Genomic DNA, 24,948 nt, shown 5'->3' with positions numbered 1-24,948 from the left:
ACAACCGTCACAGTCTTAATCCTGAAATAACAACCGTCACAGTCTTAATCCTGGAATAACAACCGTCACAGTCTTAGTCCTGGAATAACAACCGTCACAGTCTTAGTCCTGGAATAACAACCGTCACAGTCTTAGTCCTGAAATAACAACCGTCACAGTCTTAATCCTGGAATAACAACCGTCACAGTCTTAATCCTGGAATAACAACCGTCACAGTCTTAGTCCTGGAATAACAACCGTCACAGTCTTAATCCTGAAATAACAACCGTCACAGTCTTAGTCCTGGAATAACAACCGTCACAGTCTTAGTCCTGGAATAACAACCGTCACAGTCTTAGTCCTGGAATAACAACCGTCACAGTCTTAATCCTGGAATAACAACCGTCACAGTCTTAATCCTGGAATAACAACCGTCACAGTCTTAGTCCTGGAATAACAACCGTCACAGTCTTAATCCTGAAATAACAACCGTCACAGTCTTAATCCTGGAATAACAACCGTCACAGTCTTAATCCTGGAATAACAACCGTCACAGTCTTAGTCCTGGAATAACAACCGTCACAGTCTTAATCCTGGAATAACAACCGTCACAGTCTTAATCCTGGAATAACAACCGTCACAGTCTTAGTCCTGGAATAACAACCATTGAAGTAAACAGTTTGTGTTCTGTTAGTTACGTAGCTGTTAAACCACGTTATAGCAGATTCATCAAATCCATATGCAGCTTATCGGTTAACGATGTAGGATTAATTATATCAAATGCTGCAGAAAAATCTAACATGACACTGGCCACTATTTTCTTTTTTTCAGTGTCAGTCATCAGTCATCATTGTCGGAGCAGCAGCTGTTGAACGGCCTTTTTTAGAAGCATGTTGATGTGGAGTAAATAATCCTAGATGTAGGAAGTAGTTGTTGACCTGTTTGCATACAACATTCTCCATGAGCTTGCCTATAGTTGTTAAAAGGCTTATAGGTCGACTATTTTTACCAGAGAAAGGCTGCTTTTTATCTTTTACTAAAGGTATAATCTTTGCTTTTTTTCATTCTTGTGGACATATACCTGTGGTTAAACTTCTTCAGGAGGTTTCCATCCATGTCATCAACACCTGGTGGCTTATGTCTAAGAAATATGAGGCGGTATGTTCTGAAAACAAATTCAAGAGAGAACTAAAAGCTGGCAATGATTCAAATGACTAAAGAGATTTTAACTCATTTTTATTTTTCTTATATAATCAGAAAACCATCATTAATAACTGAAGGTTGTCTATTTATGGATAAAAAATGTAACAACAAATTTTAAGGTCAGATCTCACTAAACACTACTTTCCATCTCTACTAAAAAGAAAACGCTTTTTTAAAGATTATAACCTGAAATTTATGGTTTAATATCTTTTCCAATTCCACCTAAAGCAGGAAATCCATCTTAAAATGTTAAACGCCATTTATCCATGCACCGAGTTTTTACATAGCGGTTACAAACATCGGGTGGAGTGTGTGTAGCTTCTGTAAGGCCGACACAGAAACCGTGGAGCATCTTTTCTATTCTTGCAAATAAAACACTAGACTTTCGGTCTGGTACTCAGGACTGGATAACCGGTAAAAATATCTATTTACCTCCTTAACTTTTGAAGTTTTAAAATATTCTTTGTTGGCTTTAAAAGATTTGTTCACCACCTGTAAATCAGAAGGAAGAGTGTTCAAAAATCCACATTTTTAAAAGAAGGCAAAAACACCAGAGTTTGAGTAGAATTGACAATTCTTTGTTAAGCCAGTAATAAGAAAACAATACATATCTTCTCGAGAAGGAGGCCTGTTAGCTTAGCTTCTGATCACTAATACACAAAGTGTCGGGACCCTTCGGTTCAGCCAAAAGACCCGCCTAACTAAATTATCCTCCTCATTTATAGTGATACAAAGCATTGTGGCTATGTGCGTGCATGTGGTGCGCATTCATGTGAATGTGTATTTTGCAAGGTGGTCCATCCTTCTTCCGGGAATTTGATTCCTCCAGGTCCTTCGTCTGAGGTGCGTCAGAGCTGAAAGGAAAAAGACACTATGCTCTGCTTCACTATCTTTTTCTGCCTTTCTACTGACTCCCTTATACTTTTTCTCACAATATTCACACAAAGGCCATTCTTTTAATGATTTCTGAGTTACTGGGAAATTCCGTTCTGCTAGGAGTGAATAGATAAGCAAAGAGATGTACCAATATTTAGATTACTCCCTAGTGGCCATCCAGAACATTGTCAAGGCCGCTAATTGTCAGCTGTTTTCTCAGTATTGAACTCAGTAACCTTATATGAGTTTATGTGAATACACTATCTGTAACCTGCAAAGCAATGATGACAATTAAGCTGTAGTTCTATTAAAAGCAAAGCCTAATGCACGTTACTAAAATCTAAGGATAAAATGTAAATGAATAAATGAATAAGAATGCTTAAATGAGTAAATGAATAATAAATGAGTAAATGAATCAAAATGCTTATAAAATATTTGCAACAACTCCCCCTGTTGGACTGAAGGTACCCTTCAGTCCACTAAACCATCCTCCTGTGTGGTTAACCCTTAAATAGCAACTGTACGAGAGATCCGTTGTCTCCCGGAGCTTCAAACCCTCATCAACCAACACAGTACTGTTTGTACCTTTAAGTAGGAAGTCAGCTGCAGAAAACATGGTTAAGGGGTCTCAAACCTCTGTGTCCTCCCCTGACACTTCTCCATCCAGGGGGTCATCAGAGTCCAGCAGGGACTGGACCTCCAGAAGGGGAAACTGAGCTGAATAAGGCGGTGGAGGAGAATACTTTTTGTCAACCGCAGCCTGAATAGAACGCTCACAGAGAGAACAGATTAGTGTAATACAACAGCAGCCACAGATCAATTTCGTCTTAAAAATCGGCTATGAAAAAAAGAAAAAACAAACATGGTTCAGTTCCAAATTTTGTCTTAAAATAAAACTTATGTCTGATATGATTTTACCATCTGCTTAATTGTTTTCAGTGAGAATATGACTTCTCATCCGTTCAGAGTGTTAAATTAATGCCTTTACTGTAAATACAACAGTGTCCAGGTTCATTATGTCTTTTAAGGAATGTATGGAAATAAGACCTGTCCTCTAAGTCATTTATGGCTTTGTGTGGTTCAGCACACCATGTCGGAAAGGGGGGTGCTTTATAATTATTTATTTATTTATTTTTCTAAAGACAACTAAAATGAATAAAATAAGAAACTTGCCCTATAAGCTTAAACAGTGCTGCTTTATAATAAAAATACAATACAATTTTAGAATATAAAAATATTAAATGTCATTAGCTCCCAGAAAGGTCTAAGAAAGGAAGAAATTTAAATATCAAATGAAAAGTAAACAGTAGTTTTTATAATCTCTGGTGATGCTCTCAATTCCTGTTTTTCTATTTCCTTCAGTCCCTCCTGGTCTGAGAGTAGCATCTGAAATAGCTGTGGTCGATAGCCAGTGACGTTTTTTTGCTGCTTTATCTGCCGCTGCGTTTCCTCTGGCTTGCCTGTCCTGGTCTTTCGTGTGTGCTCTGACTTTAACAACTGCCACTTCTGTGGGTTCTAAGAGAGCCTGTGCCAAGTCCTTCATGAGTTTGGCATGTTTAATTGGTTTGTGAGTGGATGTCAGATATCCACCTTTTTCCCACTGTGGAAGTTCCATATGTACAGCATTTACAATGTAAGCAGAATCTGAAAAAATATTCACTCTTCTATGTTTTGCATATTTTAAGGCTGCAATGATAGCTTTTAGTTCAGCTTTTTGTGCTGACTTCTGTTCATCTGTAATGATTTCAGCTAGGACAGTTTCAAACTGTCCTTCTTTTCTCTGTGTATTTACATCTTGGACCACTGCAAATCCAGCCCTTAACTCCCCCTGTGCGCCCCTGAAACAACAACCATCTGTAAAGAGTGAGAGATCAGGACCAGAAAGAGGTGTGGCATACAGGCCAGGGCGAAAAGATGAAAGAGAGATAACTCTGGGCACACAGTCATGTGGTTCTCCTTCAGGGAAGGCCTCAGCAGCATTAGAACGGGTGCACTCAAAGGTGATATGGGGCTGACACACAATGCGGGAAATTTTTGTGTGTCTGAGAGGAGAGAGAGTGAAAGCAGAAGAGTCCAACAAAGCTCTAACTCCATGAGGAGTGTGTACAGTGAGAAGATGACACTGAACTAAGCAAAAAGAGGTTGGACTGATGGGTGGAGAGGAATGTGAAAGAAAGCATTCTTCAGATCAATGACAGAGAAAAACTGGAACTGGGAGGTGATGGAGTTCAGGCAGGTATAAGGATTAGGGACTGCTGGTGGTTTGGTTTTGGTTATCTGGTTAATGAGTCTGAGGTCATGAGCCATTCTGAAAATGTCAGTTCCTGGTTTGGGGACAGGAAGAATAGGAGTGTTCCAGGGAGAAGAGGTAGGATAAATAACCTGTTTAGCTTTAAGATCAGCAATGACAGGTCTCAATCCAGCCATAGCTTTTTCAGAAATGGGATATTGAGCTCGAAAGACAGGTTTGGGGGACTCATAGTTGAAGGTGACAGGAGACACTTTCATAGGGGTCCCCACATCACCAGGCCCCTCAGCCCACAGGGAAGAGGGCAGAGTGGAGCAAAGGAAATCTTTATGTGGATGGTCAGTTTTTTCACGGCCATGCTGTCTGTCCAAAAGAAGAGTTTCAGGTGTAGCTTTGTCCTGAGTGAGGGAACAGATTTTGTACAGTGAGGTGGAAGGAGAAAACAAAACCTGGGGCAGCTGAGTGTTTACCCAGTCAGAAGCATCTGAGGCCTGCTTACACATAGGGCCTAAATCTTTAGCAGAATGAGCAGGACTGACTGCCAGAGTGACATGAGGTGCTGCAGAAGGAGACATTTCATAAAAGGATAACTGTTCAGGGGTTAAATCAATTAAAGGAGCCACACCTTGGGGGCCCAAAACAATGCCAGAGCCAGACAGGTCCCAGGTCCCCACAGCCTCATCTGTCCATCTGTGATAATAATCAGTGCTGGTGTCCCAGCGATCATATAACATAGTACAGTGAGGAGGGTCAGGAGGGGGGCCGTAGGGAGCATGGTGATGGATCCAGGGGGACCATTGAGCATACAGGGTGAGCAGTGACTGTGGTGAAGGTGTGAGGTCATCCAAAAGAAGCCAGAATATACGTGCATGTTCAGTTTGCATGCTGGGTGCAGAAGCAGGAGGGGTGGAAAGAAGCCATTGTCCATGTGAGGCAGAATGAATGAGACCAGAGTTGCAGTCCACTATATTTCCATTAGGGAATCTGACAGTCACTCCATCTGGAGAACAAAGAATTTCTGCTCTCAGCTTAGTGAGGATGTCTCTGCCCATCAGTGGGACTGGGCAGTGTGGAGAGGAAACATAGCGATGTTCAAAATGATATCCAGCTGCCTCGGTGGGGAGAGAAGCAGTTAGTGGCAGATATCAGTGGACCGAAGTTCAGGTGAAACAGAGGTTAAAGTGGACCATTTTGCCCCTGAATCTACCAAGCAAGTCACAAACTTTCCACCCACTCTGACGGTCATCATGGGCTCTGCCTCCTCCCCCATGACTGGATAGGCTCCTCCTGGGCATCCCTATTGCTGAGGTATCCACCCTCCAGTTCCAGGAGGAGGTGGTGGGGGCGGAGCTGCAGAGGCATAGGGTGCCTGCTGTGGGAGTGGCTGAGAGAAGGGACACTCCTTATGCCAGTGGTCGAACTGTCCACAGTTGAAACACCCCTGCTGTCCTGGCCCACCCCTTCCTCGTCCACCACGCCTAGGGCCACCCCTTCCACCGCGTCCCCTGAAATTTCCCCGCCCCCTAGGAGGGCCAGAGTATGGAGGATAATAGGACTGCTGCATAGCTGGGGGAGGGGCCTGTGGAGCTACAGTCACCGGGGCCTGAAGTGGAGTAGGGGGCGTGGCTACCATCTGTTGCTTAGCTTTTTTCTCTCTGTTTACATCATCTCTGAGTTTTGCTAACTGAAGCTTCAACACTGAGACCTCCATCTCCTCTTTGTGATTCTGCTGTTCCTTCTGCTTTTTGTCATACTGATTAAGATGATGCTTAGCAAACATGCAATAACACTCAAAAGCTTCTGAAGGGAAAAGGTCAGGCTGGTCCCCTAATTTGTCCTTAACCTCAATAGGGAGGCCAGACTCAAACGCCTGCTTAAACCATGAACAGTGGACCTCACTACGGCTGGGGTGATGCCCCACCCTGTCAGTGTATGTAGTAATGCATCTCAGTACATAGTCCTCTGGTGTCTCTTTGTCATCTCTCTGGAAAGTCATTTTAGCTACATCACCCACAGGAGGGGGAAATGTTCTGTCAAGTGCAGCTGACCATGCAGTAGCATAAGGTCCCAAAGGGGTGTCATTAGGATGAGTAAAAGTTCCTGCCAAGTAATCAAGTTCTCTGAGAGTCAGAGTGGAAGTACAGGAGGCAACCATCCCTCGCACATCTCCCAGAGCCAATTGAGTCCCTGCAGTAAGAGAAATCATTTTGTTCCACCACATCAGTCCCCCAGAAGTGACAGCAGGTAACTTAGAAGTAAGAGAATGCATATCTGTCAAAGAATAAGGCTTGTAAACTGAGCCTCCAGCTTGATGTTGCATCAGAGGAAAATTTCCTCCAAGTCGCTGTGGCATGTTCTGAAAGTATGGTGGGCCCAATTGTGGCTCGGTGAGAGAGCTCTGCGGTTCCACTGAAGAAATGTTTTCTGTGCTTTTAAAAGTAATCAAGTCAGAAGTGGCCATGCTGTCAGAGGGAGCGGAGTCCCGAGAAGAATGCCACGAAGAAGTGGAGTCATGTGTGACCTGTTGGTGGTTCTGTCTAGAAATGTCCTCCATCTGCTGCAGAAAGGAGTTCGTGCTGGCTTTTACTGGAGTGGCACTCAAAACTCCTGCCACTGTCATAGAAAATGTTCCGTCTGAACCAGAAAGTGGTTCAGTCTGGGAGCAAGATGTGTGCTCAGTCTCCTGAGGGTGGTCTATAAGCTGACTAGTAACATTCCTTCTGCTAGAACTGTCCCTCTTATCCTGTTCCATTGATGTAGAATGGAGAAGTCCTGCAGGACTCAGTGATGGATACAAGGTAGTATGAGAAGTCAAAGACTCTTCCCGAGCCTCCTCACAATCCAAAAATCCTCCTTTTACATTAGTGATGGGCGCCTGAAGAGCAGGGCTTGGAGAGGTCTGATAAGGAGGTGGACCAGGACGGGAGGGAGAGAAGCTCGACTCCCCGTGTCTGCTACGCTGGTGTCGCTGAAGTGCATACAATGCTGTTGCAGTAATATAGATATGATGAATAAAAGCTCTCCAATTCTCGGCTTCTTCAAATTTTTTCTTCTTCTTACCCTTATTAATCCTACTCGCATTTTCCATTTCTTTCTTAACAACCTCCTTAGCTCCTTCTGCCTCAGATCCTGCACATTTTAACCATATCAAAACTTTCCGAGGGTCAGGGTTTACCACATTCACCTGGCTTATCTGCATTCTAGTCACACAATCTGACCAAAAAGAATCAAACTCTTTTTCTTTGCCTGCAATGCTTGACTGGGCTTGGTTTTTTACACAAGTTAAAAAGTTGTCTTTCTTGCCCTCCGCAGGAGGGACTTGCTCTGCTGAAATAGACATGTTTTAAAATATGGACTCTGATGTATGTGAATGGATCGTGTCCCCGAGTTTGCTACCTTCACAGCACCTGCGAGATCACAGATCAACCTACTTCACCAGACCACTGGCTTATGTTAACACCGCTAGGTTTCCACCAGTGCGATGCTTCAGTCAAAATGTTCACTCAGCGTCCGGTGTGATATTCGCAAAACCCGGTTTTAATTCTCCACACAACAGAAGTCAACAATCAATACAGTTTTCCCCACAGAGCAGAAAAATTTATCCAGTAAAAGTTCTGCTGTCTCAATCCTCTACTGTCCGGAATTAAATGAAGACAGCAGAGAGTTTTTTTTTTTTCTTTTTTTTCAAAACACTCAAAGCTCTGTGTTTAAAAGCCTCCCCACAATACAATTCTCCCACAATGCAGAAATATCACAATGCCACATGCAAAATCAGCATAGCAAAATCAATGAAGTTCTCAATGGAAAAATGTCACAATGTCACATGCAAAATTACCATAGCAAAATCACTAAAGCTTTGAATACACTCCTAATGCAAAAATATTACACTGCTGTATGCAAAATACCATAGGAAAATAACTGAAGCTCTGATTTACACTCACAATGCAGAAATATTACAATGCTGCAGGCAAAAATCACCACAGAAAAATCTCTGAAGCTCTAATAACACTCACAATGCAGAAATATCACAATGCTTTATGCTAAATCACCACAGCTTCTCAAAACACTTCTGAAAACACTCACAATGCAGAAATATCACAGTGCTTTAAGCAAAAGCAGAGCTCCCCGGTCTGCTGCAGTCTCTTCCAGACTCAGTGAAGCGGGTGGTTGTGCACGTCGGGACCAATGACACCACCCACCGTCAATCGGAGTCAACTAAGAACAATTTTAGGGATCTTTTTAACATTTTAAAAAGCAGCCGCAAGTCTGTTTTTATTAGCGGCCCGCTTCCCACTCTGAATCGCGGCGCAGAGCGTTTTAGCAGACTACTCGGACTGAACACTTGGCTCCAGCATACTTGCAAAGCTTTGAACATTGATTTTATCGACAATTTTAACGTGTTCTGGAACCGTTCCACTTATTACACATCGGACGGTCTGCATCCGAATAGATTAGGTTCCCGTATTCTAGCATTCAATTTACAGTACACATTGCAATCAGATGCACACTGACTGTTTACATCTGACGTCCCCACGTTCATTTCTTCCTCTGTACAACCACAACCAGTATCCGATTACCCCGTGCTCACTAGCCCCCCCATCCGATCCCTACAGCTTGATCCACCATCCAATCAACAACCGCCATCATTAGATCCGGACAAAACAGACAATTGTTACATTCTTTCATCTATCCCAGTCATATCCACGAATAGAAATACATACAGACAGACGAAAAGAATAAACCGCACTCTTAAACCAGTCAACATCACTGTAAACAAACTCAGAAATAAAGCTTGCCCTACATCTCTGAGCATGGCTCTTTTAAATGTAAGATCTTTAGTAAATAAGTCTTTTATTATCAATGATTTAGTTTTAGACTTCAAGCTTGACTGTATGTTTTTAACTGAAACTTGGCTGGGTGCAGATGCAACTGCTGTCCTTGCTGAGGCCTCACCGCCTAATTTTAACTTTGCTTTTTCAACAAGACATGGTAAAAGGGGAGGTGGCACTGCTTCAATAACATCAAAAGCTCTTGCCACCAAACCTGTTTTATTTAATCACTATGACACTTTTGAATACCATGCAATCATTCTTAGCAGTCCTCCCATCCTGATTATAACCATTTATAGACCACCCAAGAAATGCTCAGCTTTTATTAGAGAATTTTCTGATTTTTTATCTATTATCTATAATTCTTATAGTATGATTGTTTTAACTGGTGATTTTAACTTACACATAGACAACCCCTCAGATCCTGTGGCAGCTGAGTTTTTAAGTGTTCTTAGTTACATGGGTTTTATTCAACACGTGGGGCAGCCGAGTCACAACGGGGGGCACGCCCTAGACCTCGTCATCACGTATGGCCTGTCTGCTGGTGTGTCCTCCGTTGTCGACTTGGCTGTTTCTGACCACTACTGTGTGTTTTTTAACGTCACCAGTTTTATCCAGCGGGGTGCCTCGGTGAGGACAGTGAGGAAGCGTCATCTGACCCCTGAAGTGGCTGTAAACTTTCTCCAGGTGTTAGAGAAATGTCCTCCTGCTGTTTTAACTGCCTCCTGTGATTTTATTGTTGAAAATTTTAACAGTAGACTTCAGTCAGCCCTCAACATTCTTGCCCCACAAAAAACTACATCCATTTATACTAAACCTATAGCCCCATGGAGGAATGAGGAACTGAAGAAATTAAGAGGAAATGCAGGATGGCTGAGAGGAGATGGAGAAAAAACAAAATAACAATAAATTATCAAATTTACAAAGATCAACAAAAAATATACAATAACGCCCTTAGGAATGCACGAGATAATTACTTTTCAAAAATAATCAGTAACCATAAAAACAACCCCAAAATCCTCTTTTCAACAATAGATAACATCTTAAATTCAGATTCCATTATATCCAATTTTAACCCAACACATGCTCTATGCGAGGAGTTTGCAGACCACTTCGTGGGTAAGGTAGACACTATAAGACGTGATATTTTATCCTTTCAAAATAACATTATTTTAAATACATCTGAGTGTCTGCCTTTACCGGAGGAAACACTGGACAGTTTTGCCCTGGTTAACGCTGTGACACTTGATAAGGTTTTCTCCTCAGTGAGGCCTACCACATGTCTTTTGGACCCAATCCCAACTTCGTTTTTTAAGTCATTTTATGCATCTTTTAGAGACGAGCTTTTAAACATTATGAACTGCTCTCTTCAGACGGGGGTCTTCCCTGCTGCCTTTAAAGGAGCTGTGGTGAGGCCCCTGCTGAAGAAGGGCGGTTTGGATTTTAATGACCTTAATAACTTTAGACCGGTGTCCAACTTACCATTTTTAAGTAAAATTTTAGAGAAACTAGTTTGTATTCAGCTCGCTGATTTTTTAAACACACAGAATGTCCTTGAGAAATTTCAGTCTGGGTTCAGGGTGAACCACAGCACTGAGACGGCCCTTTCTAAGATTTTAAATGATCTTAGATTAAATTATGACTTAGAGAAGACAACAGTGTTGGTTCTCCTGGATCTAAGTGCTGCTTTTGATACCGTTGACCATACTATTCTTTTATCTGGTTTAAAGCAGCTCGGCCTCTCTGGTACAGTTCACAAGTGGTTCACCTCATACCTCACAGACAGGACATTTATGGTAAGCATGGACACCTACTCCTCTAGGGTCCGGGAGATCACATGTGGTGTGCCCCAGGGTTCGGTTTTGGGCCCAGTGCTTCTTAATCTATACATGCTCCCTCTTGGCGGGGTCATCAGGAGACATGGGGTCAACTTTCATAGCTATGCTGATGACACCCAGCTGTACATCTCCGTGTCTCCTGATGACTCAAGGCCAATGGATGCTCTTTTTAACTGTATTTTGGACATCAAATCCTGGATGGCAGAAAACTTTCTCCAGCTTAACCAGGCCAAAACTGAGTTTTTAGTCATCGGTCCTGAGGCCCAGAGAGAGAAACTTTTACCTAAACTACAATCATTGTCTTTTAATCCATCTTCACAAGTAAAAAACTTGGGCGTGATTTTTGACTCTGAGCTGACTTTTATTCCCCATATTAAGAATATTACCAAAATAGGTTTTTATCATTTAAAAAACATTGCCAGAGTGCGCCCAATTCTCTCCCGGGCCAACACAGAGACGCTTATGCATGCTTTTATCACAAGTCGTATTGACTATTGTAATGCCCTGCTTTCTGGTCTTCCCCAAAAAACCATCTCAGGTTTACAACTTCTTCAGAATTCAGCAGCACGTGTCCTGACAAAGACCAGAAGGCGGGCCCATATTACACCCATTTTACGATCACTGCATTGGCTCCCTGTGTGCTTCAGGATCGATTTTAAGGTCATTTTATTAGTTTTTAAATGTCTTAATGGTCTTGGACCTTCTTATCTCTCAGATCTGCTTTTACCCTATGAACCCTCGCGATCCCTGCGGTCCTCCGGCAGTAGACTTTTAGTCATTCCTAGGGTCAGGACACACACCCACGGGGAGGCGTCGTTCCAGTGGCGCGGCCCTCACCTGTGGAACAGTCTGCCGGAGGACCTCAGGGTTGCAGAGAACATTCATGTTTTTAAGACTCGGTTGAAGACCCATCTATTCAGCTTAGCTTTTAGTTGATATTCAGTTATTTAAGTCTTAATTAGCTTCGTAATATTTGGTTTTATTACTTCTGACGTTTTATACACTGAATGCTCTTTTACTGCCTTTTATTGTTTCTGGATCCTTCCAGTGTTTCCTCTACGGGGGTCCGTCTGTACTGGGGGTGGTGTCCGGCTGTGGCTGATCGATGCGGTGGGACGTACGTCTTGGCGGTGGGGGCTGGTGTCTCAGCCAGGTCTCCCCGGGCCGCCGTGCTCCTGTGTCCCTGCAGTTGCAGAAACTTGGCAGAATACTGTCCCACCCTTGGTGCAGATGGATCCCCTACTGATGAGGTTTCCTCATTTGTCCATCTGCACCTGGCATCATGTACTTTGAATTATCCTAGGCTGAAGGAGTGTGTGTGCCTGTATGGGGGTTGGGGGGTGAGGGTGATTGGACGGGAATGTTTTTAAATGTAAGGCGCTTTGAGCCACAATCCTGTACGAAAGGCGCTTTATAAATAAAGTTTTGATTGATTGATTGAAAATCACCACAGCTTCTCAAAACACTTCTGAAAACACTCACAATGCAGAAATATCACAGTGCTTTATGCAAAATCACCTCCTTCTGAGCTGCTGCTGTCCGGTTCTAGAATAGGACAGCGCAATCCCACACTTTTAGGTTATTATCTTCAGTTGCTCTATGTTCTGTGTATCAAAGCCACCACAGTTTGCTCTACATACAATTTATATATATATATATATATATTTTCTTCCCCACTATTATTGTTGTAATTATATATTTATCTTAATATTTATATTTATATTTATAAATTATTATTCATAAGACATTAGACAAACATAAAACATACAACGGGGTACCCCAAAACTAGAAAGGGACTGGAACCCTTTTTACTCACAGGAGGACTGAAACCTCCTGCGGTGAGGACTGGCACCTCACTTTTACAGGGACTGGAACCCTGTTACTTGTAGGGGACTGGCACCCCTATCCTTAAAGGGACTGAAATACCCTTTAACTTTTTACCATATAATGAATTGCTTTCCTACAGACTGGCTTTTTACTCACCAGAGTGAGGGTTCAGGATGTCTGATAAATTTGGTTAAAATCAATCTGCAGTATTCAGTACATATAAGTACAATAGGTTACTGCTTACCTTTGTTGTGGTGGGCGCCCAGACTCAGACAACCCGAATCCTGCTCTGGATACTCTCCGTTGCCGTTCTTAGTGGATCACGTCGGGGTCACCAATTGAAGTTTTAAAATATTCTTTGTTGGCTTTAAAAGATTTGTTCACCACCTGTAAATCAATCATCAGAAGGAAGAGTGTTCAAAAATCCACATTTTTAAAAGAAGGCAAAAACACCAGAGTTTGAGTAGAATTGACAATTCTTTGTTAAGCCAGTAATAAGAAAACAATACATATCTTCTCGAGAAGGAGGCCTGTTAGCTTAGCTTCTGATCACTAATACACAAAGTGTCGGGACCCTTCGGTTCAGCCAAAAGACCCGCCTAACTAAATTATCCTCCTCATTTATAGTGATACAAAGCATTGTGGCTATGTGCGTGCATGTGGTGAGCATTCATGTGAATGTGTATTTTGCAAGGTGGTCCATCCTTCTTCCGGGAATTTGATTCCTCCAGGTCCTTCGTCTGAGGTGCGTCAGAGCTGAAAGGAAAAAGACACTATGCTCTGCTTCACTATCTTTTTCTGCCTTTCTACTGACTCCCTTGTACTTTTTCTCACAATATTCACACAAAGGCCATTCTTTTTAATGATTTCTGAGTTACTGGGAAATTCCGTTCTGCTAGGAGTGAATAGATAAGCAAAGAGATGTACCAATATTTAGATTACTCACTAGTGGCCATCCAGAACATTGTCAAGGCCGCTAATGGTCAGCTGTTTTCTCAGTATTGAACTCAGTAACCTTATATGAGTTTATGTGAATACACTATCTGTAACCTGCAAAGCAATGATGACAATTAAGCTGTAGTTCTATTAAAAGCAAAGCCTAATGCACGTTACTAAAATCTAAGGATAAAATGTAAATGAATAAATGAATAAGAATGCTTAAATGAGTAAATGAATAATAAATGAGTAAATGAATCAAAATGCTTATAAAATATTTGCAACACTTTTCAAATAATTAGATATGGTTTGAGAAATTTGAATTTGGATTAAAAATCTGATTATACTCGTAACATTTTTTATTCAGATTCTTGAAAATTGACCCGATCTTTGAAGCCTTCAAATAGGAAATGTTCCTTTTGAAAAAAGCTTTGAAACGGTGCAAATCCAGTAAAGCAACTTCCTGAATAACATAAAGAATATACTTCACAGTTTTATAGGTGTATGTGAGTTTGTACATATGGTTGATTACACATATCCCCTAATATTTTTATGAAGAAGAAGGAAAGGGGGAGGGAAAAGGAAAAGGAGGGAAAGAGGAGGGAGGAAGGACCGGTGAGGGAGGGGAAGGAAAAAAAAAAGAAAAGGAATAACAATAATCTTTTTTTTAACTTTGAATTTTTATTCTTCCATCTTTCATATTGTTACTGCTCAGACTTGTTCTTTGTACTTGTGGTTAACTATGCTTATGTCATGCTGTACTATGATGTGATTACTTGAAGTAAAAAAAAACTACTACGTGGGTCTGGGACGAGATAATATTACATATAACACACACAGTACCTGTGCAATAATGAAAATTCTTTTTTTATTTATGTTTTTATATAGACCTCTATATTGTTTTTATATCAGATTTTTTACACGGTTGTTGTTCTTTACAGTTTTTGTCCTTTTGTCTCTGTAACGCTGTTTTTGCTCCTTTGCTGCTGTGGCACTGAAATTTCCCCACTGTGGGACTATTAAAGGATTATCTTAACTTAACTTATCTTATCTTACCTTAACTTATCTTATCTTATCTTATCTTATCTTATCTTATCTTATCTTACCTTACCTTACCTTAACTTATCTTATCTTATCTTAACTTATTTTATCTCATCTTATCTTATCTTATCTTATCTTATCTTATCTTATCTTATCTTAACTTATCTTATCTTATCTTATCTTATTAACTTATTTTATCTCATCTTATCTTATCTTATCTTACCTTAACTTATCTTATCTTATTAACTTATTTTATCTCATCTTATCTTATCTTAACTTATCTTATCTTATCTTATCTTATCTTATCTTACCTTAACTTATCTTATCTTATTAACTTATTTTATCTCATCTTATCTTAACTTATCTTATCTTATCTTACCTTACCTTACCTTACCTTAACTTATCTTATCTTATCTTATCTTATCTTATCTTATCTTATCTTATCTTACCTTACCTTAACTTATCTTATCTTAACTTATTTTATCTCATCTTATCTTAACTTCTTATCTTAACTTAACTTATCTTATCTTATCTTAACTTAACTTAATTTAACTTAACTTATCTTATCTTATCTTATCTTATCTTATCTTATCTTACCTTATCTTATCTTATCTTATCTTATCTTATCTTATCTTATCTTATCTTAACTTATCTTATCTTATCTTATCTTACATTATCTTATCTTATCTTAACTTAACTTAACTTAACTTAACTTAACTTATCTTATCTTATCTTATCTTATCTTATCTTATCTTATCTTATCTTACCTTACCTTACCTTACCTTAACTTATCTTATCTTAACTTATTTTATCTCATCTTATCTTATCTTATCTTATCTTATCTTATCTTATCTTATCTTATCTTATCTTAACTTATCTTATCTTATCTTATCTTATTAACTTATTTTATCTCATCTTATCTTATCTTATCTTACCTTAACTTATCTTATCTTATTAACTTATTTTATCTCAGCTTATCTTATCTTAACTTATCTTATCTTATCTTATCTTATCTTATCTTATCTTATCTTACCTTACCTTAACTTATCTTATCTTATTAACTTATTTTATCTCATCTTATCTTAACTTATCTTATCTTATCTTACCTTACCTTACCTTACCTTACCTTAACTTAACTTAACTTATCTTATCTTATCTTATCTTATCTTATCTTATCTTATCTTATCTTATCTTATCTTACCTTAACTTATCTTATCTTATCTTATCTTAACTTATTTTATCTCATCTTATCTTATCTTATCTTATCTTACCTTAACTTATCTTATCTTATCTTATCTTATCTTATCTTACCTTACCTTAACTTAACTTAACTTAACTTAACTTAACTTAACTTAACTTATCTTATCTTATCTTATCTTATCTTATCTTATCTTATCTTACCTTACCTTATCTTATCTTATCTTATCTTATCTTATCTTAACTTATTTTATCTCATCTTATCTTATCTTATCTTATCTTATCTTACCTTATCTTATCTTATCTTATCTTATCTTACCTTACCTTATCTTATCTTATCTTATCTTATCTTATCTTATCTTATCTTAACTTATCTTATCTTATCTTATCTTATCTTATCTTATCTTATCTTACCTTAACTTATCTTATCTTATCTTATCTTATCTTATCTTACATTATCTTATCTTATCTTAACTTATGTTATCTTAACTTAACTTAACTTAACTTAACTTAACTTAACTTAACTTAACTTATCTTATCTTACCTTAACTTATCTTATCTTAAGTTATCTTAACTTATCTTATCTTAACTTAACTTAACTTAACTAGTCTTGACTTGACTTGACTTGACTTGACTTGACTTATCTTATCTTATCTTAACTTAAGTTATCTTAACTTAAGTTATCTTAACTTATCTTATCTTATCTTATCTTATCTTATCTTATCTTATCTTAACTTAAGTTATCTTAACTTATCTTAACTAGTCTTAACTTAACTTATCTTATCTTTACTTAACTTAACTTATCTTATCTTAAGTTATCTTAACTAGTCTTGTATTGTCTTAACTTAACTTAACTTATCTTAAGTTATCTTATCTTATCTTATCTGAACTGAACTGAACTGAACTGAACTGAACTGAACTTATCTTATTGATCCCGGAATAGAATAACTTACATGCCACAGCAGCAAGAATGTTGAGGACAGTCCCAGAGAGAAAGAGGATGTGACCTTCACACAAATACTACATTAGGCTGCTAATGTTAATAATAATATTATTATTATTATTAATAATAATAATTAATTATTATTATTATTATTAATAATAATAATTAATTATTATTATTATTATTATTAATTAATTGTTCATTTATTAATCATTTATTGGCATTATAATGTATTTAATAAACTAGAAGCACTCAGAGAGCGCAGACCACTGCCACTGTAAAGCTTTTGCCAATGATTGTAGGCGTTAGGTCTCCCCACAGTAAAGAATCCTTTAAAACATTCCTGGTGGTGGTCCAGATGTTTTCCATTTCTGAGACTTCCAAAAAATTTTATCAAAATCTGTCTTAACTTTCTGAGTTATGTTGCTGACAGACAGACAGACAGATGCTGCCGAATACACGATCTCCACCATGGCAGAGGTAATGAATAAACTTCAACATTACAATTTCCCTCTTTAATAAATAAATATTAAACTTTAATAAATCTAATTAAGTTAATACTATTACTGCTTTATTCTACTCTTGTTACTAAAGTGTTGCTGCTACTAAATATACTCCAATATGTTATTGCTAGTTATGTGTTATTTATTTACATCTGTACTAGAACCATAGAATAGCAATTACACCAAACTCATAATACACACTACTCATAATACTTCAATACTACAGCAGAGTTTCAGTCAGAGGCTTCTTCAGGTCTGGGAGGTGATTTCTGCCAACAGCCTCTGGAATAAAAACTTAAATGAATCATTTTGACTGACAATTATTTATTCAGGAAATCTACTATAACAATGTTGTTTTCTTTTAAGAGTAATAGTTTCATCATTTTAATTTAGGTGTATTTCAAATCTTCGATATAACTGACACTGCATCACTACAGTAAGACAAAACTAAATTACTACTTTAGCTATACAATTGTTACTGCAATAACACTGCAGTACTGCAGTGTGTAAGTTGTAATACTATTCAATATTATCGCAATATGATGACTACTGACACTGTCCTAGTGCTACAAGATATTACTATTATTATGACTAAAATTACTGTGGTCATAACACAGTAAGCTCATTATGTTTAACACATTTCATTATCCTGCTGTAATCTTTTACTTTAATAGCTTCCTTGTTTTTGCTACAGTAATACTGAAGTATTGTGTTACTACAATAGTGTTTTAATTCCGCGGCGTGACGTCCTCAGAACCTTAAACTCCATCCCCCACAATTCCCAGTACCGTCACATGTGTGCGCATGCGCTTTGCGGCGCTGTCCAGGGCCGGGTATCATGGCGACGTACGTGGAGATTCTAAAGAACGAGTTTCCCGAGATCGACACGGAGCTTTTTGACTACATCACAGGTGAGAGACCGACACCAGGCCGCTGTCCGCCGGCGGACCGGACCGGTAGCGGCCTGTAGTCCGCCTGTTAGCCGCTCAGCTACCCGGGCTGACTGAGCTCAGAGCGGAAACACCGGATATCACGGCATGGCCCGGCACGGGACATGGAGGGGTGGGGGGGCTCTGAAACCGGTTTAGACTGGGTGAAGGGTCGGTAATGACCCGGTCTAATCAGAACCACAGAGAACTCCGATCTCTGATAATGTCCAGGTCAGCCGAGGTTCTGGACTGAGGTTCTGGGAGTCCGGGGGGTTCTGGGTGGTTCTGATGGTGGTGTGTGTGTGTCCCAGGTGTGTTGGACAGTGGCGGTGCGGACTTCGAGGATGGGGACGAGGTGTTTGACGCCGTCGGCGGCGTCCTGCAGGAAGTCTCGGCGGACAGCAAGAACGAGGACGAGGTCAGAGACATCTGTCTCCAGATGTTCAACACCTTAAAACTGAACAATCATCACAGCTCCCAGAAGCAGGTTCTGCTGGACGCCCCGGTCCAGTTGTCGCAGGTCTCTGCAGACTCTGGTAAGAAAGCTGGAAACATCCAGAACTTCTCTGGTTCAGGTTCTGGATCTGTTCTGCTTCTTCAGGGATAAACACAATGCTTGCTAGCCTGTCTCGCCATGTTCTGATCCGGATCTGTCTCCTCCTCAGTTTTAGCATCACAAGATGTCCAAGGAATCTGGATGATGAAACGTCCTCAGAACACCGTGAGTCCGAGTTCTTCTTCTGCACTTTCACAGAGATCTACCACAGAAGAAGAAGCTGCCACCATCTTTTCTGAATCTTTGTCTCCATGTCCTTCTGTCTTCGTGTCTCTGTGTCCTTCTGTCTTCGTGTATCCGTGTCCTTCTGTCTTCGTGTCTCTGTGTCCTTCTGTCTTCGTGTCTCTGTGTCCTTCTGTCTTCGTGTATCCATGTCCTTCTGTCTTCGTGTCTCTGTGTTCTTCTGTCTTCGTGTATCCGTGTCCTTCTGTCTTCGTGTCTCTGTGTCCTTCTGTCTTCGTGTATCCGTGTCCTTCTGTCTTCGTGTATCCATGTCCTTCTGTCTTCGTGTCTCTGTGTCCTTCTGTCTTCGTGTATCCGTGTCCTTCTGTCTTCGTGTCTCTGTGTCCTTCTGTCTTCGTGTCTCCGTGTCCCTCTGTCTTCGTGTATCCGTGTCCTTCTGTCTTCGTGTATCCGTGTCCTTCTCTCTTCGTGTCTCCGTGTCCTTCTGTCTTCGTGTCTCCGTTTCCTTCTGTCTTCGTGTCTCCGTGTCCTTCTGTCTTCGTGTCTCCGTGTCCTTCTGTCTTCGTGTCCTTCTGTCTCCGTGTCTCCGTGTCCCTCTGTCTTCGTGTCTCCGTGTCCTTCTGTCTTCGTGTCTCCGTGTCCTTCTGTCTTCGTGTCCTTCTGTCTTCGTGTCTCCGTGTCCTTCTGTCTTCGTGTCCTTCTGTCTTCGTGTCTCCGTGTCCCTCTGTCTTCGTGTCTCCGTGTCCTTCTGTCTTCGTGTCTTCTCAGACGGTTGATGCTAAGAAGTTGGAGAAGGCTGAAGCGAAGCTGAAAGCGAAACATGAGCGGAGGACAGAGAAGGATTCTCAGAAGTCTTCCAGTCCACTGTGAGTTCATGACCTTGTCTCATTTGCCGCCTTTTACCTGTCCCCTTCTCACCTGTCCTCCCTGTCCCTCAGCGTCCTGGAGGAGGCGTCGGCCAGCCAGGCCAGCAGTAAGAAGGACAGCCGGGTGGACCAGTCAGGGAAGAACCGCAGCTACGACATCCGCATCGAAAACTTTGACGTGTCCTTTGGAGAGAGGTGAGGACGCGTAGCCAGGGGAGACGGCAGCCAATCAGAGCTCACTCTCACCGTTGTGTGTGTGTGTTCAGGTGTCTGCTGCAGGGGGCGGAGCTTTCTCTGGCGTACGGCCGGCGGTACGGCCTGATTGGCCGGAACGGCCTGGGGAAGACGACGCTGCTGAAGATGCTGGCGAGCCGGAACCTCCGCGTGCCGGCCCACATCTCCATCCTGCATGTGGAACAGGAAGTGGAGGGGGACGAGACGGCGGCGCTGCAGAGCGTCCTGGAGAGCGACACGCTGAGGGAGGGGCTGCTGGACGAGGAGAGGACGCTGAACGCACGCATCGCCAACGGGATGTAAGAAACCTGCAGCTGTCCAGTCAGCTGGCAGTGCTGACATCATCATGATGACATCATCACATGAGGTTCCTCGGTTTTAATGAGAAGCAGTCTCTGGTTTCAGACAGAGGCTGCTTCAGTTGGTTTGGGATCTGAAAACCTGGAACTGAGGAACGTCTCAGCTGGAAGGCTGATAGATAACATCTGGAATCATAGAAACTAACGTCTGGAATCAAGTTATACTAACAGTATTTCACCGTGGTAACCGTCGGTGAACTGTAGTTACCTTCACCACCAGGTGGCGCTGATCAGATTCAGCCGTCGTTTCCTCCGTCTCAGCTTCTTCTTCTTCTTGTGTTTCTGATTTCTCTGCTCGCCGTGTCGATTCAGCGCTGACGGGATGGAGAGCGTCCGACTGTCGGAGATCTACGCAAAGCTGGAGGAGATCGAAGCTGACAAAGCGCCAGCCCGGTAACCATGGCAACCACAGACACAGCTTTAGCTTTGCTGATCATTGCTTCTGTTTATTATCTAATGAATGACGGACGACTGGTCACATGACAAGCGATGGCGTTTCTCAGCTGTTTTTGTCTGGTCCAATCAGAGCCTCCGTCATCCTGGCTGGTCTTGGATTTTCTCCTAAGATGCAGCAGCAGACGACAAAGTGAGTCACCTGACCAACACACACACCTTTATTTCACCTGTTTAGGCAGTGACATGCAGACAGGTGTGTTTCGTGTGTTTAGGGAGTTCTCCGGAGGATGGAGGATGAGGCTGGCGCTGGCCAGAGCTCTGTTTGCTCGGTGAGTTTCAGCCGCCGCTCTCTCGTTAGAAAGCATGCTCTCTTTGCTGATGTCTGACCTGTCTGTGATTGGTTCTGTCTGCAGGCCCGACCTGCTGCTGCTGGACGGTGAGTCAGAACCAGGACCGACCCAAACCTCTGTGCTAGCTGTTGTAGTGTGGTATTGATGGTTGTGGTTCTGTTTCAGAGCCGACCAACATGCTGGACGTCAGAGCCATCCTGTGGTTGGAGAACTACCTGCAGGTCTGAAGCTTTAGCATTCCCCATCGGAAACAATGGAATGTTTAGCTAACACCGTCTGATCCCCTCCCCCCAGACGTGGCAGTCCACCATCTTGGTCGTCTCCCACGACAGAAACTTCCTGAACGCTGTGGCAACCGACATCATCCACCTGCACTCCCAGAGACTGGACAGTTACCGTGGCGACTACGAGAACTTCCTGAAAACCAAAGAGGACAGACTGAAGAACCAGCAGAGGGAGTACGAGGCCCAGCTGCAGTACAGACAGCACATACAGGTAGAAGGGGGCGGAGCCTGTCGGTGCTGGGGGTCCGGTCCAGTCCGAGGTCCCAGAACCTGATCTCTGGGTTTGTGTTTCAGGTCTTCATAGACCGGTTTCGGTACAATGCCAACCGGGCTGCTCAGGTCCAGAGTAAACTGAAGCTGCTGGAGAAGCTGTGAGTACTTACGGTGTGTGTGTGTGTGTGTGAGAGAGAGAAAGAGAGCAGTCTGTTGTCATGGTAACAGTTGTTTGTTCCTGCAGACCAGAGCTGAAGCCCATCGAGAAGGAAACAGAGGTGACGTTAAGGTAAGGAGAGACTGGAACCAGGTCAGATTTGATGTTGGGGTCTGATCAGCTGGTGTTGGGGTCTGATCAGCTGGTTTTGGGGTCTGATCAGCTGGTTTTGGGGTCTGATCAGCTGGTTTTGGGGTCTGATCAGCTGGTTTTGTGTCTGCAGGTTTCCAGATAACTTTGAGAAGCTTTCTCCTCCGATCCTCCAGCTGGATGAGGTGGAGTTTTGCTACTCTCCCGACCAGCCGCTGTTCTCTGGACTCAACCTGTCAGCTGACCTTGACTCTCGGATCTGTATCGTACGTGTCATTGTGATCGGGAAGCGTTCTGAACTCTGATTGGACGGTTCAAAGTGCAGCAGATATCATGTAAGCAGTCACATCAGTGGATAATCCGGCTGTTTCCTGGCAGGTTGGTGAAAATGGCGCCGGTAAGACCACCATCCTCAAACTGCTGATGGGCGAGCTGACGCCAGTGGGCGGAGTCAGACAGGCTCACAGGTGAGACGGCTATGTGGGATCGCCTCCTGTGGTGGTCTGGACAGAACCTGATCCCAGATTTGGTCTGTTTCTGTCTCCTGTCAGGAACTTGAAGATCGGATACTTCAGCCAGCATCACGTGGACCAGCTGGACCTGAACGTGTGCTCTGTAGAGCTGCTGCTCAACAAGTTTCCTGGTAACCATAGCAACAACAGAAACTACAACATAGGCAGCACCTCCACACTGAGCCCTGATTGGCTGTTTGTGTCCAGGTCGGACGGAGGAGGAGTACCGCCACCAGCTGGGAGGGTACGGCATCTCCGGGGAGCTCGCCATGAGGCCGGTCGCCAGTCTGTCGGGAGGACAGAAGAGTCGGGTCGCCTTCGCTCAGATGACGATGCCATGGTAACGGGGGGGGGGGCTTACTAAGAGGATGATGACAATTACAAAGATGATGAGTATGAGGATGATGAAGATAATGAGGCAATAATGATGATGAAGGTTGTCTCTGTCCTCCAGTCCAAACTTCTACATCCTGGACGAACCCACCAACCACCTGGACATGGAGACCATCGAGGCTCTGGCTAAAGCTCTCAACAAGTTCAAGGTGAGTCCAGTCCAACTTTATTTATAAAGCACTTCAGAAACACCCAGAGCTCCGGTTAAAACAGAAGCAAAATTCCAGTGTGTAAGAAATCCAAGGAAAACGTGAGATTTAAGAAGAGACCTAAAATCAGGCTGAGAGGAGGAGGCAGAGCACCAGCAAAGACCGGATCTCCTCGGAGCTTACGCTCTGTTCCCGGCACCATCAGGAGCCGCTGGTCAGCTGATCTGAAAGAGCGTGAAGGTGCGTACGGGTGAAGGAGCTCAGCGAGGGAGGGTGGTGCAAGACCACGAAGAGATTTAAAAACTAATAAAATGGTTTTAAGCTGGATTCTAAAATAAACAGGCAGCCAATGGAGCGACGCTAAACCGGAGACGTGTTCATGCCGGTTAAAAGTCGAGCAGTGGAAGACTAACTCCCATCACAGCGGCCCGGCCGGCTGCTTATAGAGGCACGGATAACCGTCTCCAAGTGCTGCTTCGGAATAACCGGCTTCACTTCGGCTGCCTTCAGCTCGTCTTTGTCTGACTGTCAGGCTTAAAATCAGAATCCAATTTAACAGCCAGGTTTTTGTTGGCGTCGGACAGAGTAAGGCTTCGTCTTCCTGCAGCAGTCCTGGTTGTCTTTCAGAGGACAGGTGTGTCAGGTGTCTGACCTGTGTGATGTCATCTGTTTCAGGGTGGACTTATCCTGGTGTCACATGACGAGCGTCTGATCCGGTTGGTGTGTCGGGAGCTGTGGGTGTGTGAAGGCGGGAAAGTTCACCACGTCGACGGCGGCTTCGACGAGTACCGAGACATCCTCCATGAACAGTTCAGGAAGGAGGGTTACCTGTGAGGCCCCGCCCACTGAGGACTGACCACACCACCAGTAACACCGCCCACCCCACAACGACACCTGTACCGGCAGCCAATCAGCTGTCAGAGCACACCAGAGGACGGTTTCTACTCTGAACTGTCTCACCTGCTCCCGTGATCCGCTGGAAGATGATTGGTTGTTTGGAGACAGCTGATGAGGTCACGGTGACCTCAGAGGGACGTGGACCAGACTGTTGAATAAACATGACTCAGCATTCAGAGACAAATAAAAACATCAGATCATGTGTTCAGTTTCTCTTCTTCATCTTCATCAGTTTCAGTGAGGCGTTCAGGAACCAACTGGTTTGCAGGATCTTTCTGTTCTATCTGCCAGCCAATCAGTGCTCTGCTCCTTTGTGATGTCATTAAGGAGGAGGACCAGAAACATGAGGCCCGTTCAGACAGATGGCGTCTATCTACCGTCGGACTTCACGGGATGTCGGGGCGGACTATAAAAGCAGCATAGCCACGTCGGACATGTTCGTTGCCATGACGACTACCAGGGTGGAAGATCTCGCGGCGTTTGCTTCGTCACTGCGGATGCGATCGATGCCGAGGAGATCCCCGTTTTCCTTCAGGACCATGTCATGGTGCAGCGAGGCTGGAGTTCCTTCAGTAATGGTTCAGTGATTAACCGCGTGGTTAGTCACCTTCGTAGTTCCTGACCAGCGTGGACTCGTCCAAATCCCTGTTCTGAGAGAAGTTCTGATCCAGTTCCCGCAGGAACGAGGAGGTTCTCCTGGTCCAGATCTGATCCAGTTCCCGCTGGAACGAGGTGGTTTTCCTGATCCAGATCTGATCCAGTTCCCGCAGGAACGAGGAGGTTCTCCTAGTCCAGATCTGATCCAGTTCCCGCAGGAACGAGGAGGTTCTCCTGGTCCAGATCTGATCCAGTTCCCGCAGGAACGAGGAGGTTCTCCTGGTCCATATCTGATCCAGTTCC

At 42.7% G+C, this 24,948-nt stretch overlaps 1 protein-coding gene across 1 annotated transcript; it reads left to right on the top strand.

Moving 5' to 3' along the window:
• The first annotated feature begins 18,203 nt into the window (after positions 1-18,203).
• On the top strand, positions 18,204-24,250 carry abcf3 (ATP-binding cassette, sub-family F (GCN20), member 3). The gene is made up of 20 exons (XM_041994375.1): positions 18,204-18,331; positions 18,661-18,885; positions 19,015-19,070; positions 19,857-19,954; positions 20,027-20,149; positions 20,221-20,487; positions 20,860-20,940; positions 21,074-21,133; positions 21,216-21,272; positions 21,357-21,379; positions 21,459-21,514; positions 21,588-21,788; positions 21,872-21,948; positions 22,035-22,079; positions 22,231-22,363; positions 22,476-22,564; positions 22,649-22,740; positions 22,817-22,949; positions 23,064-23,151; positions 23,827-24,250. Exons 1-20 carry the CDS (start codon positions 18,259-18,261, stop codon positions 23,983-23,985), a joined length of 2,136 nt encoding a protein of 711 aa, XP_041850309.1. The 5' UTR covers positions 18,204-18,258; the 3' UTR covers positions 23,986-24,250.
• Positions 24,251-24,948: the final 698 nt, after the last annotated feature.

Source organism: Melanotaenia boesemani, chromosome 9 (genome assembly GCF_017639745.1).
Source record: "Melanotaenia boesemani isolate fMelBoe1 chromosome 9, fMelBoe1.pri, whole genome shotgun sequence".
Taxonomy (NCBI): domain Eukaryota; kingdom Metazoa; phylum Chordata; class Actinopteri; order Atheriniformes; family Melanotaeniidae; genus Melanotaenia; species Melanotaenia boesemani.
This window is presented reverse-complemented; position numbering and strand designations above follow the sequence as displayed.

Excerpts from the sequence above, each read along its gene's own strand:
- abcf3 (XM_041994375.1), top strand. The coding sequence starts at position 18,259 with ATGGCGACGTACGTGGAGATTCTAAAGAACGAGTTTCCCGAGATCGAC. Across the intron at positions 19,071-19,856 it reads TGAAACGTCCTCAGAACACC|ACGGTTGATGCTAAGAAGTT; the intron begins GTGAGTCCGAGT and ends GTGTCTTCTCAG. Across the intron at positions 22,741-22,816 it reads GCTGCTCAACAAGTTTCCTG|GTCGGACGGAGGAGGAGTAC; the intron begins GTAACCATAGCA and ends GTTTGTGTCCAG.